The 16,728-nt window shown below is 42.8% G+C and overlaps 1 protein-coding gene across 1 annotated transcript; it reads right to left on the minus strand.

The window, feature by feature from the left end:
* Window positions 1–1,461: 1,461 nt before the first annotated feature.
* Window positions 1,462–13,873, minus strand: LOC103127693 (sulfotransferase 2A1-like). The gene is made up of 6 exons (XM_007538574.3): window positions 13,672–13,873; window positions 11,606–11,814; window positions 9,499–9,625; window positions 7,061–7,155; window positions 5,144–5,327; window positions 1,462–1,597 (listed from the first exon to the last, which is right to left on the minus strand). Exons 1-6 carry the CDS (start codon window positions 13,805–13,807, stop codon window positions 1,485–1,487), a joined length of 864 nt encoding a protein of 287 aa, XP_007538636.1. The 5' UTR covers window positions 13,808–13,873; the 3' UTR covers window positions 1,462–1,484.
* Between the last annotated feature and the right edge of the window lie 2,855 nt (window positions 13,874–16,728).

Genomic DNA, 16,728 nt, shown 5'->3' on the forward strand with positions numbered 1-16,728 from the left:
GTCGACCCTCAGTATATTCCAAGGGCCCCATGACTTTATTAATTTTTACCTGAGGCTGACAGCTAACATGCAGGTGGGCTAAAAGTATTGTCTGGAGAGATGGTATCAGAGTTGGAGATAGGACTAGAAAGCTGGATCAGGTAAGAGAATAGCTCCCACATATGGGGGACGTATATAAATTAACTACAAACCCCATTGATTTTATCTGGGACCCATATTCAGCACAGAAGCCTGTGTAACCTCTGCATTCCTGTAGGTCTGAGCTCTAATTCTATTGTCATTTCTAGAAACATTCTAGACTGCACTCATTGCAGGACCTGTCTTCCTCGAGTGGCAGTTAACTCAGTTTCCCTTCAGAGAGCAGGGCAGTCCCTACCATTACTGTTCTACATTGAGGGAAAGGTACTATAGAGGCCCAGAGAAGGTTCCATGATGCTGTTCCTGATGGAGATGACTAGCGATGGTGGAGACAGGAATTTGTTAGAGGTCTAGGCTCATCAGTCCCTGATTAGGGCCCCAGATTATGGGGTGGCCTGGTAGTGACCAAAAGGGCCATCATTAAAATGTGCCAGTATCTTACCATTATCCAGCTTTTGTAATCCTTAATTTGACAAAGTTAGCCTTGGAGTGATTGAGGGAAGTGAAATGGAAAGTAGGTAAGGAGGGTATCTAGGTCTAAGTAGAAACTGTTTGATTAAGTACTTTATGGTATTTTTTTTTAGGTCTTTCTACTTGTTTGCTGTACTTACTGAATCACTGAAAACTATTGTGCACTTTTACTCTAAGGTATATATTTTCCTATGGATACATGTGCAATGTGCCCTATCTCATCAACCCTGGTCTATATCTAGGTTCTGTGGCCTTGTCAGGAAGTGCACCACCCAAAAAAGAATTAAGTAGTCCTATGAGCTAGGAAAGGTCTCACCAGAGTAATGGAGCTGAAGGGCTGACATCCAGGCCTGCTAACTCTATTTGTGTCTTTCTTTCTTTCTTTTTTATTGCTAGCAAGGTTATTGTTGGGGCTGGATGATGCCTGCAGAAACAAGTCCACCTCTTCTCTTGGGCATTTTTTTCTTTCTCTCTCTCTATTTGATAAGGCAAAGAGAAATTGAGAGGTGGATGGGGTTATGGAAAGAGAGAGAAAAAAAGGAGAAATATGCAGCCTTCCATAACCACTCATGAAGATGAAGACTCCTCCCAGCTGGTGGGGATTGAGAGCTCAAACCTGGGTCCTTATTCATGATAACCAGGTGCATCACTGCCCAGACCCCACACACAATGTTTCTTTGAAGCTTAGCATACCATGAACTCAACCTCAGCTTACTGGTAATGTTTATTACCAGTGAAGTCCACAAAGAAGCAAATATATGCAAACACAAAGCTCCAGGGTGAGTAGTTTTGTTCAATATGTCCACGTCAGGCACATGTGGAAAGACAGGAGATCAAAAACCAACAAGCATATGAGACCCAGGAACTTTAGAATGTTACTCCCACAGGAACAGCTCTGGAGAGAGACCTGCCATCTTCTCCTGGAATACTCTGTCAAAGGCTTCTGCCTGGGCCACCGTGAAATGATTTTTCCAGTCCCCGGAAATACCTAACCAACAGGAAACAGAAACTCAGGTCAGATCCAGGTACTGAAGGTCCCTGACTGGTGGGGAGAATCTCAGTGTGTAGAGATTGGGGAACACAATTCTCCACCTCCCCTCACCCATAGTGTAAAAATCATTTTTTTAAAAAAATCTCTCAATCACCAGCTTATAAATAATGCTTTAGAGTGAGTGTACTTCTCCTATTCTAGGACTCCTATAACTTCTAAATGTTGTGCCTATGATTTCAGCTTTGAATAATTCTGTTAGAGCTTTAGGCTATTCATAGTGGGTTTATTGTTCTAGTCATTATTGTTAACTGAGTTTATTTTTCAGTTGATTTGGAGCCTATTAGTACTTCTCCAATGAAAGTAAAGGCAAAAAGACAGAGAAAACTAGGGATTCAGAGAGAGGTTTCCTGTTCCTCCCTCTGCCTGTTTCTCTCATTTCTCCTAAAAGAGTAAAAATAAAGACTGTAGTTGATGTATTGCACCAAAGTAAAAGACTCTGGGGTGGGTGGGTTCAGGTCCTAAAACATGATGGCAGAGGACCTAGTGGGGGTTGTATTGTTATGTGGAAAACTGGGAAATGTTATACATGTACAAACTATTGTGTTGACTGTAAAACATTAATCCCCAATAAAAAAATTAAAATAAATAAAATAAAAATCACCTACCTGAGTCTATTTTCCTAGAGATAGTAAAGCCTAGACACTTTAAAATGAGTCTCTGGTATTAGAAAATCATTTCTCAGAGTCCTTCCTCTTGGGTAGTAAGCCAGCTCCCCCCTGCTAAAAGCCTCTGTCTCTAATACTGCTTAAATAAGCACCACCCTGCCCGCTTAACACTGCTGGCTATTTACATACCACTGTTAACTAAGCACTGACCTGCTTCCAGGGCATTGGTTTAATCCTCACTGGTTCACCGCTTTTTCCTTCTCCCCACCCCGTCCTACGTACATCCTCTTCCGACCTGACAGTTCCACCTCAGGATATATAAGGACAGGATTGTGATTAAAGATAGCTTAGATTGCACTGCATTCCACATGAATAACGACTGAACTGCATACCACTCAGCCATGAGTCCCTGGTCGTCTCTCTCTCCTGCTCACGAAGCTAGCCCGGCACTTCCAAGAGAACTCAGCTTATTAATGAGCTAATTTGTGTATGTTGGCTTTCAGAGGCTATAGGTTCAACTCCCAGCACCAGAGTTAAGTATTCTTGTCTTCTGTCCTTGTAAATAACAGCCCTTTATTTTCTTGCAAAAGAGCTTCTCAGTAGTTATATTTATCACATTTTTCCCAAGGGAAATAACATATAATGGAATTATTGTATAGTTTCAGTGGCAAAGGACACAGGAAGTCAGGTTGTCTGTTTATTAATAGATTGCACTGTCAAATAAAATGATCATTGATATTAACATTAGTATAGCTCTTCTACTTCTTTTACCATACTGTGAATCTTATGAGTGACTCTAAGGTAGGAAATCCAATATGGCCACCTTCTGGATGCATGCCCTAGGTCACAGGAAACACCAGTGTCCCCATTGCAAATGCACCACTGAATCACTTCTACTCTTTTTCTTGTCTCAGACAAAATTATCAGCTGCTGAATCCTATTGCCTCTTACTCTGTGGTTCCCATGCCACTAAAGCAGGTTTATTTAGACAGGTGGGGGTGAGTGGGAGCTATTTAGAATTTGACACCTTGGCTGGAACTTGTTATGTTTCTCCTTTATAGAAGAAAGCAAACTATTAGAATGTTTCTTGCTGTCCTGCGAGCATATCAGGGATGAGACAAAGTAAAGAGTTTTACTGATAACTTAACCCAGAGTTGCTCTCTCAGAGCTCGCAGCTCAGGGATTGTGAGAGATGCAAAAGGCTGAGAAAGGAAACATCCTGTGAGTTATGAGAAAATATAGTGAGAGTCACCTCAAAGACACCCACAAATTCAGAGAAACCCTGGAGGTAGTGTGAAATAAAGAAATGCAGGGCTTTCTCTTTTGTAGAGAAGGTATTTCCAGAACTTCTCTCTTGCTTAAGCCTTTTTAAAAATACATATACTACTTTTCAGCTTTTATATTTAAAAAAAATTTTTATTTGTTCCCTTTAGTTGCCCTTGTTGTTTTTCTACTGTTGTAGTTATTATTGTTGTTGTTATTATCATTGTTGGATAGAACAGAGAGAAATGGAGAGAGGAAGGGAAGTCAGAGAGGGGGAGAGAAATATAGACACCTGCAGACCTGCTTCACCACTTGTGAAGAGAGTCCCCTGCAGGTGGGGAGGCAGGGCTCGAACTGGGATCCTTATGCCAGTCCTTGCGCTTTGCACCACCTGTGCTTAACCCCCTGCACTACAGCCCAGCTCCCTTGCTTAAGCCTTTAAAAAAATATATTTCCAAGGGAGTCCAGTGATAGCACAGCGGGTTAAGTACAGGTGGCACAAAGTGCAAGGACCAACAGCATAAGGATCCTGGTTTGAGCCCCTGGATCCCCACCTGCAGGGGAGTAGCTTCACAGGTGGTCTGCAGGTGTCTATCTTTCTCTCCCCCTTTCTGTCTTCCCCTCCTCTCTCCATTTCTCTCTGTCCTATCCAACAATGATGACATCAATAACAACAATAATAACTACAACAACAATGAAAAACAACAAGGGAAACAAACAAGGAAAATAAATTTTAAAAAATGTATTTCCAGTAGAGTTGCCTAAATTCATTCTGTGACATAGTTAAAAAAAAAACCTGTTAAGACTACCTCTATCCTTTTAGTCATGTCATGAAGTTTTGTACATGAATATGATATTTTAAACTGCCAAAACTTGATGCACAAAAGACTATCTAAAAAAGGTCAATGACTCTATGCTGAGATTGCTTTTCTTTTCATTCAGAAAGCTGGAAAAGACTGACCTTTTGGGGCATTAAAACAATAGTTTAGGGCTAAATTTAAAACCCCATTGTGACAACTGCTAATTTAAAATCTAATCTCTAAATTCAGCTACATTCTGAGTTACTGGGACTCAGGACAATATATATGAGTTGAGGGGAGGGGTGGGTGTATAGAACTCTTGCTATTTCTTCTCCTGCTGACAACGATTTCTGTTGTCAAAATGCATCAAATGCAGTGAGGGCACACAAATGCTTAAGTGTCCTAACTCACTCCAACACTCACACAAAGGCATGAACCTGTGGCATCACCTAATTGCCTGTTTCCAAAATTCAGTAGTTGAAAAGCCTCAGGATAGACTATGCTATTCCCAAAGGGAGAAAGAAAAAAGACTAAGTGGACTCACTGGAGTTCCCAAACAACTCTAAAAGCTCGAATGGCCAGTCCTGAAGATCAGAGTGAGCTCGCCTAAATCCAATGGCCATGTCACAGCTCATCAACCATTTTCAGGTACCTCAGCCAAGATGCTGCAAGAGACACCTCCTCCCCCCCAAGCTGGGCAGGATGCTTCCTGTGTGGTGAGTGTGGATGTTGAACCATTCAAACACTTTTCCGATAGTGTCACGTGCCATAAGCCCCTGTGGTCCCACCCTTTGAAGGAGAGCACTTTCTTTTACCTTTTCGCATTAATGAGTCACGCATCAAAGTGGCAGCGAGAGAAGTGGCAGCGTGGGTGTAATTGGACCGCAAGTTATCTTTCATAACCTCAAAGGAGCTGTGCTTGAGGAGGGAGTTCATTTCTGCACGTTCCAATTTCTTGCCCAGGAACCAGCAGATCTTCTCAACCGTGCTTCTTGTGTCCTTGGAGAAGAGAAAAATGAAAGATAATATGGAAAAGAGAAGGGTCCGGACAGTAGCACAGCGAGTTAAGCACACATGGTCCTGGCACAAGGATCCTGGTTTAAGCCCTGCTGGTCTAGCTTCCCCGGCGGGAGAGAGATGACCAGGGACTCATGGCTGAGCTGGACACAGTTCAATCTTTATTGAGCGGGAATGCAGTGTGATCTATCTCTAATCACAATCCTGTGCTTATATATCTCCTGAGGCAGAAGTGTCAGGTCAGAAGAGGATGTAAGTAGGATAGGGGGTGGGGAGAAGGAAAAAGTGCATGAACCAGTGGAAATTAAACCAGTGCGGGCAAAACAATGTTTATGTAAATAGACCACAAGCAATGCAACAGAAGGGGTCTTAGAAGCAGAATTTAGAAGCAGACCAGCAGAACCCCTGGCTCCCCACCTGCAGAGGTGGTGAAGTAGGTCTGCAGGTGTCTGCCTTTCTTTCTCCCTCTCTGTCTTCCCCTTCTCTCTCCATTTCTCTCTGTCCTATTCAACAACAACAATAACAATAATAATAACAACAATTATAACAAGGGCAACAAAAGAGAAAAAGTGGCCTCCAGGAACAGTGGATTCATAGTGCAGGCACTGAGCCCCAGTGATAACCCTGGAGACAAATAAATAAACAAACAAATAAGGAAAAGAGAGTGTTGGGGAACTGGGCGATATCACAGCGGATTAAGCGCACTTGGTGCAAAGCGCAAGGACCAGCGTAAAGATCCCTATTGGAACGCCCCCTGCCCACATGCAGGGGGGTCGCCTCACAAGCGGTGAAGCAGGTCTGCATGTATCTCTTATTATCTCCCCCTCTGTCTTCCCCTCCTCTCAATTTCTCTCTGCAATATCCAACAACAGCGCCAGCAATAACAACAGTAACAATAGTAATAATAATAATAATGACAACAATAAGCAACAAAAGGGGGAAAATAGCCTACAGGAGCAGTGGATTTGTAGGCCAGGAACCAAGCCCCAGCAATAACCCTGGAGGCAAAAGAAAGAAAGAGAGAGAGAGAGAGAGAGAGAAAGGAAAAGAGAAAAAGAAAAGGGAGGGAACAAACCTTTAGAATCAGACCTAGTAATGAGACCGAGAGACAGACATGCAAAATGGGGAGAAATTTATTCCATTCCTCCAGAGAGCTAACATTCTGGATCTCTCCACAATGAGACTGTGCCCTATTTGCAGTACAGCCTTTATATATGACCCAGTAAGCAGAACTTTCTCTTTTTAGCAGGCAGTCAGTCCCCACCCCTTGGGAGTGTCTTTTTCATTGCAGTTACCTACTTCCCTTCTTTGACCCCGCCTCTCTTCCTGACTTTCTTGACATATGGTTCACTTCTTGACTTAACAATCAGAGAGGCTGGGGTGTCTCCTGTCACTCTGCCCTTCCTGTTTTTCTTGATATCTGCTTCCCTTCTTGACTACCAGTCAAGATGGGAACTGGGCCCCTCCTCCCTTCTTTCTGTTTTTCTTGATGTCTGGCAAATTTCTGTCTCAGTTTACCTATATAACTTTTATCTTAGCTAATTCTATCACCAGAGATCCTAAAGAACATGAGATGGAAGGAGGGTGAAGAGGCGAGAAGACCAAAGATATCTTGTCATGAGTTGTATGTGAAGAGAGCAGAGACACAGGTGGTGTGGGGCAGGTAGAGAAGAGGCAGATGGGGGGGTGCATGGCAGCCCCAGAACCATAGTTACCCTCTTCAGCTCTTCATAACTCAGCATCAGGTAGTTCTCCTTCCCTCTCATGGTCATCCAGCCCAGAGTGTGCTCAAACCAGGACCCATACATGACTGCGTAGGAAAGGTGGAAGAGTAGTTAGAGTACCAAAATCTCTGTCGTCCAAAGCAGAACTTGGACTGAAGTTGATGTACTCCACCAAAGTAAAGGACTCTGGACCTGGGATTAGTGTTCAGGTCCTGGAACATGATGGTGGAGAGGTTAGAATGTTATGCAGAAAACTGAGAAATGTTACACATGTACTAATTACTGTATTTTGCTGTTGACCATTAATGTACATATTACACATTATATTACACATATATTACACATATTACACAAATGTACCAATTACTATATTTTGCTGTAAACCATTAATCTCTCCAATAAAGAAAAATTAATAAATAAATAAAGGGCCAGGTTGTGGCACACCTGGTTAAGCACTTACATTACAGTGCACAAGGACCTGAGTCCAAGCCCCTGCTTCCCACCTGAAGGACGAAAAGCTTCATGAGTGGTGAAACAGGACTGCAGGTGTGTCTCTCTGTCTCTTTCTCTATCTCTCCCTTCCTTCTCAATTTCTCTCTGTCTCTAACCAATAATAAGTAAATAAATAAATTTTAAAATACACCAATAATAAATTTGTGATCCAGGAAACATCCATCGCGTCTGAACTTTGACACAATTGCTAGCACACCTGTATTGTCAAGGAGTCGTTGAGTTGCAACATGACCAATTCATAAGTGAAAATAAGATGGTCAGACTCAGACAACAGATCTGATAATGGGAACTGCTCAAGGTGAGATGATTTGCAGCTGTATCCAGAAGAGTTCACAGGCAGGCCATGAAGACTCCAAGGACTGTGATTTTTCCTGTATTTGAGGACAATCACCCATAGCCTTGTTATAGGGGTGCAAGCCGTCGCTTGCTTCCACCCATTCCCAAAGTTTCTCACACTGATTTCAGCACAGAATTGATGGGAAAGCATGATTATTCAGGGAAACTAAACTTTTATTGAAAACAAAACATGTTAGGGAAAAAGAGAGAAGTAGAGGAAAAGAAAGAAAGAAAGAAATAGGACTGAAAAGTGTTCACATGTTAGTCCCAGGAAAGAGAGAGACTTATATTGTTGCCAGGGCCAAAGAGAGCACATGCCCTCAGTTTCTGGGTTATAAACTCAAAATCCCGCCTATACCTTCTACGTCACACCTGTGACCACGCCCACTTCTGGGCGGTAACTCCTGTGACTTCTGCCTCAACAGCCTGGTTAATGAAAACCAATGAGAGAGAAGCCAGGCCCCTTCTCCCCACCTGCAGATGGGGGAAGCTTCATGAGTGCTGAAGCAGGTTCACAGGTGTCCTTCTCTCCCTGTATTCCCTTCCTCTCTCAATTTCTCTATGTCCTATCAAATAAATAAATATTTTTTTTAAAAAAGAGTTTCATACAGAAGCTAGACCTTCCGCCTTCTGCACCCCATAATGATCCTGGGTCCATACTCAGAGGGATAAAGACTAGGAAAGCTGTCAGGGAAGGGGATGGGACACTGAGTTCTGGTGGTGGGAATTGGGTGGAGTTATACTCCTCTTATTATGGTTTTTGTCAGTGTTTTCTTTTTATAAATAAAAATTAAAATAAAAGAGGTTCATATAAAAAAAGAAACTGAGGATAGGAATAGACAGCATAAAGGTGATGCAAAGAGACTCATGTCTGAGGCTCCAAAGTCCCAGGTTCAATCCCCCACACCACCATAAACCAGAGCTGAGAAGTACTCTGGGAAAAAGAAAGAAGGAAAGAAACGAAGGAAGGAAGGAAGAAAGAAAGAAAGAAAAAAAGAAAAAGAAAGAAAGGGAAACTGAGAGGGGAGAGGAAGATAGAGAAAGGAGAGAGACATTGCTTTACTACTTGGCCATGGGGGAGTGGAGGTTCAAACATGGATCCCTGAGCATGGCAATATGTGTATTCAACCACATGTGCCACCACCTGGCCCCCTAAGTGATGCATCCTGCATGATGAAACACACAACCCCCAAGTTATTGTGCACATTTTAAGATACATGACACAAGAGATTATAAGAATTGGCAAAGATGCCTGGGAAGTAGTCAGAGAGAGTTGTACTGGTGAAGGGTGGGGGGGAAGGGGATGACTTCAGGGCCTCCAACATGGGTCCAAAGCAGCAGGGCAGGGTCGTCATGCTCTCTGTGAGCCTGGGAAGACCTACAGACTCAGGGAGGGCCATGGAGGGCAGGGGCAGCTGACAGGGCTCTGCTGCTATGCAGGTCAGGCCATACTCTGAGCAGCTATGGCTCCTGGCACTGAGCCTTCTGCCATAGGAAGGTAAGAGATAGAGCCACAGGAGGGCTGTTACTTGAGAGTGACAGGGGACTCTGCACCCCAGCTCTGCATCCTGCCCACTCACCATTTCCTTGCAGGAACCACTGGAAATACTGTTCAAATGATTCCGGCTGCTTACAAACAGGCATAATGCTGGTGAAAAAATAACCAGATACAAGCACGTCTCTGGGGTTTCTGATGACATAAATCACCTAAAATGGGGAAAGGAAAAAAAAAAAGGAAGAAAAGTGGGGTAGTGGGGGTGGGGGAATCAGAGAATTCCCTTCCAGTTCTTCTTTCTGGAAAAGGTGTGGACACTGCAGTCACAGAGGTTTATGGCACATCATTCTGCAGTCACAGAATGATGCACAGGGGTGCAGCATTCTGATGTCCACTCTGGTTACCTGCACAGTGATTATTCGTCACCCAAAGTCAGGATTATTGGAGGGAAGCTTTGAGAAAGCAGCAACCCCTGCCTCTGCACTCTGCAGAAAGCCAGAAAAGAAGGCCCAGAGGCAGAGTCCTTAAACTCAGAGTCTGCATATCTGTGTGTCTGCTTGTCCTGTCCCAGCACTGCCCCCCCCCCCCACTGCAAAGGCCATAAAATGCAGGTGGAGGCAAATATGACACCTGGGGACAAAGGCTGAAGCACATCTCCTGAGGGCCCTGCCCTTCCTCTGAAGGGTCTATAAAGCTGGAAATACCAGGAAGCTAGGGGCCTTCCTGTCTGCCTGCTTGTCTGTCTATCTGTCTGTGTGTCTGTCTGTCTCTGTCTCTCTCTCAACCTATCTGGGTCTACATGCCTACATGATTTATATTTTCTTCTCCTTTTATGTCCTTACTTTCTCCCAATAAACACTCATCTTCTCCCTGCAACATGATTGGCTTTCTTTATGATTCTTCCATGTAGAAGTCAGTCTAGAACACCATGGGAAGGAATTGAGGAATGGCCCCAGTTAACTGCTCCTTTCCCCTCAACAGGGTGTCCATCCATCAACATGTTGAAGTCAGAAATGACAGAGAGTACGTAGGGTAACACAGACACTGATGCACCATGCCAGAACACATGTTCCCCAGGCACACATGATCCCATATGATTGGGGAAGGAAACTGTTGCACAGGAAATGGGAGTGTGACAGATATATATAACATATATAACAGATATGGGTATGACATAGAAAGGAGTTGAAGGTGGGGCTTAGATGTTTATAAGCTAGTTCTGTGGACATAGCTCTCTCTCTCTGTCTATGTGAGCCTGTCAACTTGTAAGGGCTCTCCCCCTCTTCTCTCTCTCTCTCTCTCTTTTTATCTCTCTTTTTCTCTCTTTTGGCCCACATGTAACCCATCATGTGAATGTTTTCAGTTTTCCTGAATAAAGTTTAAAATTCCTGAAAAATCATGCTTTCTCCTCAATTCTTTAATGGGATTATGTGTAGCAAACTTTTAAACATGTAGGGAACAAACTTGGCCTCTAATACAACCACACACTGAGCCTCCTTTACCATCAATCCCAGCACTTCCAAGAACCAGTGCTGTGCTCTCTGTTTCTAAGGCTTGCATTGTACTTTGCTTTTGTTTAGTTTGTGTCTTTGTATGGCACCTCTGGGTGAAATCAAGGAGTATTTTCTCTCCCTGTCTGATTGAATTGACTGAACACAAGACTCTCACCTTCCTTCTGTGGTGTCAAAACAAAATGCTTTTTAGAATCTTTTGTGTATCAAATGTGTTTGCTATGTCAAGTCTTTCTTTATTAAAGTTGACTTTCGGGTCCTAATGGTGGCACACCTGGTTTAATGCATATGTTAAAATGCACAAGGACCCAGGTTGAAGCCTCCAGTCCCCACTTTCAGGAGAAAAGCTTCACAAGTGGTCAAGCAGTGCTGCAGTCCTCTCTCTCTCTCTCTCTCTCTCTCTCTCACCCTTCTTCTCAATTTCTGGCTATATAAACCAAATAAATAAAGATAATTTTTAAAAATTTAAGTTGAGTTTTGTAGAGTGAGAAAGAGCCCATGAGGTGGAGAACACCTGTCAAGCCGACACCAGCAAATGGAGAGTCTCAGGCCCACACAGACATTTTCCACTGCCCACCTTCTCCGAAGAGAGCAGGTTTCACCCAGACATTCAGGTGAGCCCTAGGCACACTGCAGTCTGTAAACCACTGATCACACATGCCTTGATCACAGAGCACTGACCTTGGCTTTGGAAGTAAAGAGAGACTTGGGGAGGAGCTGGATCGGGAGGTGGGTGGAGATGAAATGCGGGCCATTGTTGTCCTTTAGCAGTCTATATCCTCGCTTAAACTCTAGCCAGGGTGAACGTTCCCAGATGGGCAAAGAATGGTTCCACTTGGGATCTCCCTTTTCATAAATAAGGCCAAGAATTTCTTTCATCCAGTGTGTCCCTGAACAAGAAAAAAATATTTTCATATTTGTTCTTAGATATGTGTCACAGGAAACATCCCCATTGAGGCCATTTTCATGGACGAGTTCAACAGAGGCCAGAATACTGATTTGTAGGGCTAGTGGTGCTGTTAAAATTTTTGCTCAGTACATTAACACCTAAGATACCTTATTGTAACTATCAGTCAAACACTGAAAAGACCCTTGAGCTTAACTTAGGCTCCTCTAAAATTTAAGTATTTCTTAACTCAAGGCTGAACACCATAGATATACCAACTAGACTTAAGTCCAGCAGATTATGTTATGGTTATTCCATTATTGTATAACTGGTATTCAAGGCCTCAACTTCTGGGATAAAGTTAGAAAATATTAGATAGAGGATGGACTACAGAAACCGGATGGTGACAAGAGACAGGTTTCCCTAGTTTGGCTGTTTCAGCCAGTGGTTGGCCACTTCACCACTTGGAGTTCTAGTCCTAGTCACAGATAATGGGCCCAGACCTACACAGTGCCTCTGTCATCACTCATCACTTCCTTCAGGGATGTCTTTCTCTCTGCCCTATAGTGGGCCTCTCAGAACCTTGTCCTCACTGTAAGTAACACTGATTAAGACTGCCCCACTCTCTGGAGGGAGGCTGGATCACTCTACTCTGATTTGAGGCAAAGATGTTACACAGCCTATAGATGTGGCCCCAGCTGTGCCTACAGAGTGAGCTTAAACGTATAGGACTCAGAGGTCATATAGGCTCCTTAGTAAATATTAATAGATATGGGCCCCAGGTCAGATTGATGTGGTACAGTTAAATATATATATATATATATATATATATATATATATGTATATATATGTACATATACATATATTTATCTTCTACTTCAGTATGGGAGCCACTCTCTACATTAATTGAGTTCTCAAGTCCCACACTATACTCTTAATACCATCTTCCCAGATGTTTCTCAATCCTGCCTTTATGGCAATAGCTCAAAGATCATTAGAGTCCTAGTATCTTAAAATTTTTTATATCTAAATAGATATCATAGCTACCCCTCATCCTGAGTTTCTTAGCTCTAATTAACTCCACTCTTATGCTCTGACCCCCTGCTTACTAAACATTTTTGTGCCTTGTTACCTTTCAACCATCAAGTCCCAAATGCTGCCACAACCCCTCTCTGACCTCCCTGCACAGATGACCACCTGGTGAAGTGTCCAGAAACCTCAACTCTTCAGAGCCCTAGCCTACAAGGGAAGTATTATGGATATCACAGGTCTGTCTAGGAGTACAGATCAACCAGGTAACTGTTCACATATCAGCAAGAAGAAGCTACAGAAGTGTGAAACTCTCTCCTCCAACATCCCAAAAAGTATTTGGGGTTCATGCTCCTAGAGGGGGGAATGTTGAGGAAGAGAAGGACCACCCAGAAATGGAAGTGGTTGCAGGTGTAGGTGGGACCTTTGGCTTTAAAAAGACTTGATCTTTGTGGGCACACTCACTCCCAGAACCACCATGTGAGCTATATGGAAGTCAGTTTTCAGTCCCCTTGCTTTTCCTTTTCTCTCTGTCTCTCTCTTTCTCTCTCTCTGTCTCTCTCCCTAGCATGTTTCTGTGTCCAGTAAAGTTTAATTTACATGGATAATCATGATTTCTATCAGTTGTTTGTTGGAAAAATGTCTGGCAAACTCTCAGAATGGGGGACAAATGCTGTCCCCCCACTTATTCCTTTAACAATCAGGGTACAGCTTCATGTAACCCCAAAATACCACATAAGGTCTGGTGACAGATACTCCCCCCCAATACACACACACACACACACACACACACACACCACAGCCCACCTCTGTCTCTGCCCTGCTCTCTTACCTGACTTGGGGTAAGTCAGTAACAGTACATCATCTTCCTTGAACACAAACTTCTTCCACTCTTCACTCAGGAACTCAGGTGAAATAAGTTCAGTTAACAAAGGGATTCCTTCAAACCATGTGTGTTTGTCAGACATTATGGTGACTATTTGTGCTAGGCCCTAGATTGTCAACCACTGCCACTGCTGTAGGTTGCAATGTGCAGGGAGATTCACTTCTATGATGCAACACAGTTAATATTTCCTCTGTCTCTTGAACATTTTTCTGCTGACAAATCATCATGTACCTTACCCATGGAAGTTACAACAATGAAGCTACTTAGAGAACATCAAGTAAACTTGTGTTTGAATTCCAGAGAGGGATCCAAGATTTCAGAACATACATGGAAGGTAATCCACTATACATCCTTCTCTTCCCAACTCATCCACCCCTAACAGTTTTCCTTCAGATTCAACCAAGATAAGGCAAAGATTGGAATTTTAAAGTTTCTGGTCAAGTATCTAGGTTTTTTTTTATTTTATTTATTTATTTTCCCTTTTGTTGCCCTTGTTGTCTTTTTATTGTTGTTGTAGTTATTATTGTTGTTGTTATTGATGTCGTCATTGTTAGGACAGAGAGAAATGGAGAGAGGAGGGGATGACAGAGAAGGGGAGAGAAAGATAGAAACCTGAAGACCTGCTTCACTGCTTGTGAAGTGACTCCCTTGCAGGTGGGGAGCTGGGTGCTCGAATCGGGATCCTTACGCCAGTCCTTGTGCTTTGTGCCAAGTGCGCTTAACCCACCTAATTCCCATATCTAGACTTTTAATAGTTGGCCTTTTTTTGTTGCGATGGTCTGTGTTCCCACTTCTATTCTACCACTAATGAACTTTTGCAGAGTTGGAGTTTCTTTGCTTCTTTACATGTAGGACTCCTTTCAGTAATTCTTGCAATGAATGAATGATGGTGATTAATTCCTTCAGTTTCTGTATGTTTGGGAAAGTTTTAATTTATCCTTCATACTTGGATAATTTGGCAGGGTAAACTCTTCTAGGAGGCTGGTAATTTCTTTTCTTTTCACACTATGAATATGTCATCCCAATTCTTTCTTGCCTCTAATATTTATGTTGAAAAATCTTATAGGAACTTTATGATTCTACCATTGTATATCAGATTCTTCCTCCTCCTACTGTCCTGAATTATTTTTTCCTTATATTTGTTTTGGGTTAAGATTCTTGTGTGTTTGTCCAGCTTCCTCCATGATTATATGTTGAATGTTGCACAGGTGTGAAGATTTTCTGCTGTAATTTTATCAAATATGTTCTTCACTCCTTTTTTCTCTGCATCTTCAGGTATCCCAATAACTCTCATATTCTGTCCTATGATGGTACCTGGTATTTAACCAAGAATTACTTCATTTTTCCTTCTTTCTTTCCTTCCCTCCTCCTTCCCTTCCTTCTTTCTCACTCTTTTACATTTTTTTGTTCTTACCAGAGCACTGCTTAGCTCTGGTTTATGGTGATGCCAGGGGATTTAACCTGGAACTTGGAAGCCTCAGGCAAGAGAGTATCTTTGCATAACCATTATGCTATCCACCCCCACCTGCTTAATTTTCCATGAATCTTTCCTCTCCAACAGCTTTGCACTGGGATATTCTCTTCTCTTGCCCTGATATTCTCTTCTGTTAATCATTCTACTTATTAGGCCTATTATGTAAGCCCTTACACCCTGTTCACTTCATTTAGCTCTGTATGAAATTTTCTTTCTGAATTTTGTAACAGTTGTTTGAACTTATCTCAGAGGTCATGAATTTGTGTATGTAAGTAATGGTTGGAGTCTGGAATTGTCTTAATAGTAAGTTTTTTCCTAAATCCTTGTTAGTTTCAACAACTACCTTTTTGTGGGACTATGTGAAAGCTTGGTAGAGCTTAGAAAAAACTCCCCCATCTTTGGATGGAGGTCTGGAAAAGACACCCCCTTGTTAGCCTCTCTCATAGAGATGAGCCAAGGGGAAAATTCTCCCAGACTCAGTTTCCCCTTTTAAGACTCTCAAGCCCACAGAAATCTCACAGTTTCTCCCTGCTAGCAGCAGGCCACATGGCTGCCTGCTTTAAGGTTCATTTACTCAAAGTTCACCTCACATTCTGATCACAAAGAAGGACACACCTTATCACCCACTCCTAACAATGTTCCTTGATGTCCTTAATTTACATCAAACCTTGTTTATCTTCTTTCTATCTCACCTTAACTGGTTTAACCCCTATTCTTCTCTCAAATGCCTTTGGGTAATTAAATGCCTGCATCGGGAGACTAATTACCTTGGCCTTTATGTATCTGCATCAATTCTTGTCATACCAGCTCCCTACCATAGGGGCAAGCTGACCTTTAAGAAACCTGTAATTTCTGACATATTTAAAAAATGTTCTTTGTTTAACTTTCTCTATATATACTCAAGCCCATCCCTTAATAAATGGAGAGTGGTCATATCAGAACCCTCCCTGAGTCTCTTTCTTTATCATGTAGTCTCTTGAGCTAGTGATGGAATCTCGGTAAGCTTACCTTCCTGGCTGGAGTCAACATGTGAGCCCCCAGCATCTGGCACCCAGATCGTGGGGCAGGAATACCCACCCTAAGAAGAAGAAAATTGGTCCACGAGACCCCAGCAATCCCCAATCAGATCGTATAGCTGACAGATTGGAAAGGAGGGAAGAGGTGTCAAGGCTCCAGCAACTTAAGAGTGAAAAGATAAAACGGAGCACACCAGAAGGTAAGCAGGGCTTCTGTTTAAGCCCCCTGTGATCTCCCCCCCTTTCTCTCTCTCTTTTCATGCTTGAGGGAAGCTCATAGAGGGGACGCAGTAGGAGAAACTCAGTGAAACGTAGCCCTGGCCAAGCTCTTGGAAACTGGGTGTTCTTCCCCGTTTTCGTCCCCCAGCCATAAAAAGGTGACAAGGCTGACCTATTTTTTTCCTCTCCCATTAGGAGTGGCATTTGTTCTAAGTCCCTTGCCTAATTTCTGAATGAAATGGACATGGAAAAACCTTCTTCCAAGCAGAAGGATAGTGGGAATTACCTATACAG

This window comes from Erinaceus europaeus, chromosome 2, assembly GCF_950295315.1.
Source record: "Erinaceus europaeus chromosome 2, mEriEur2.1, whole genome shotgun sequence".
Taxonomy (NCBI): domain Eukaryota; kingdom Metazoa; phylum Chordata; class Mammalia; order Eulipotyphla; family Erinaceidae; genus Erinaceus; species Erinaceus europaeus.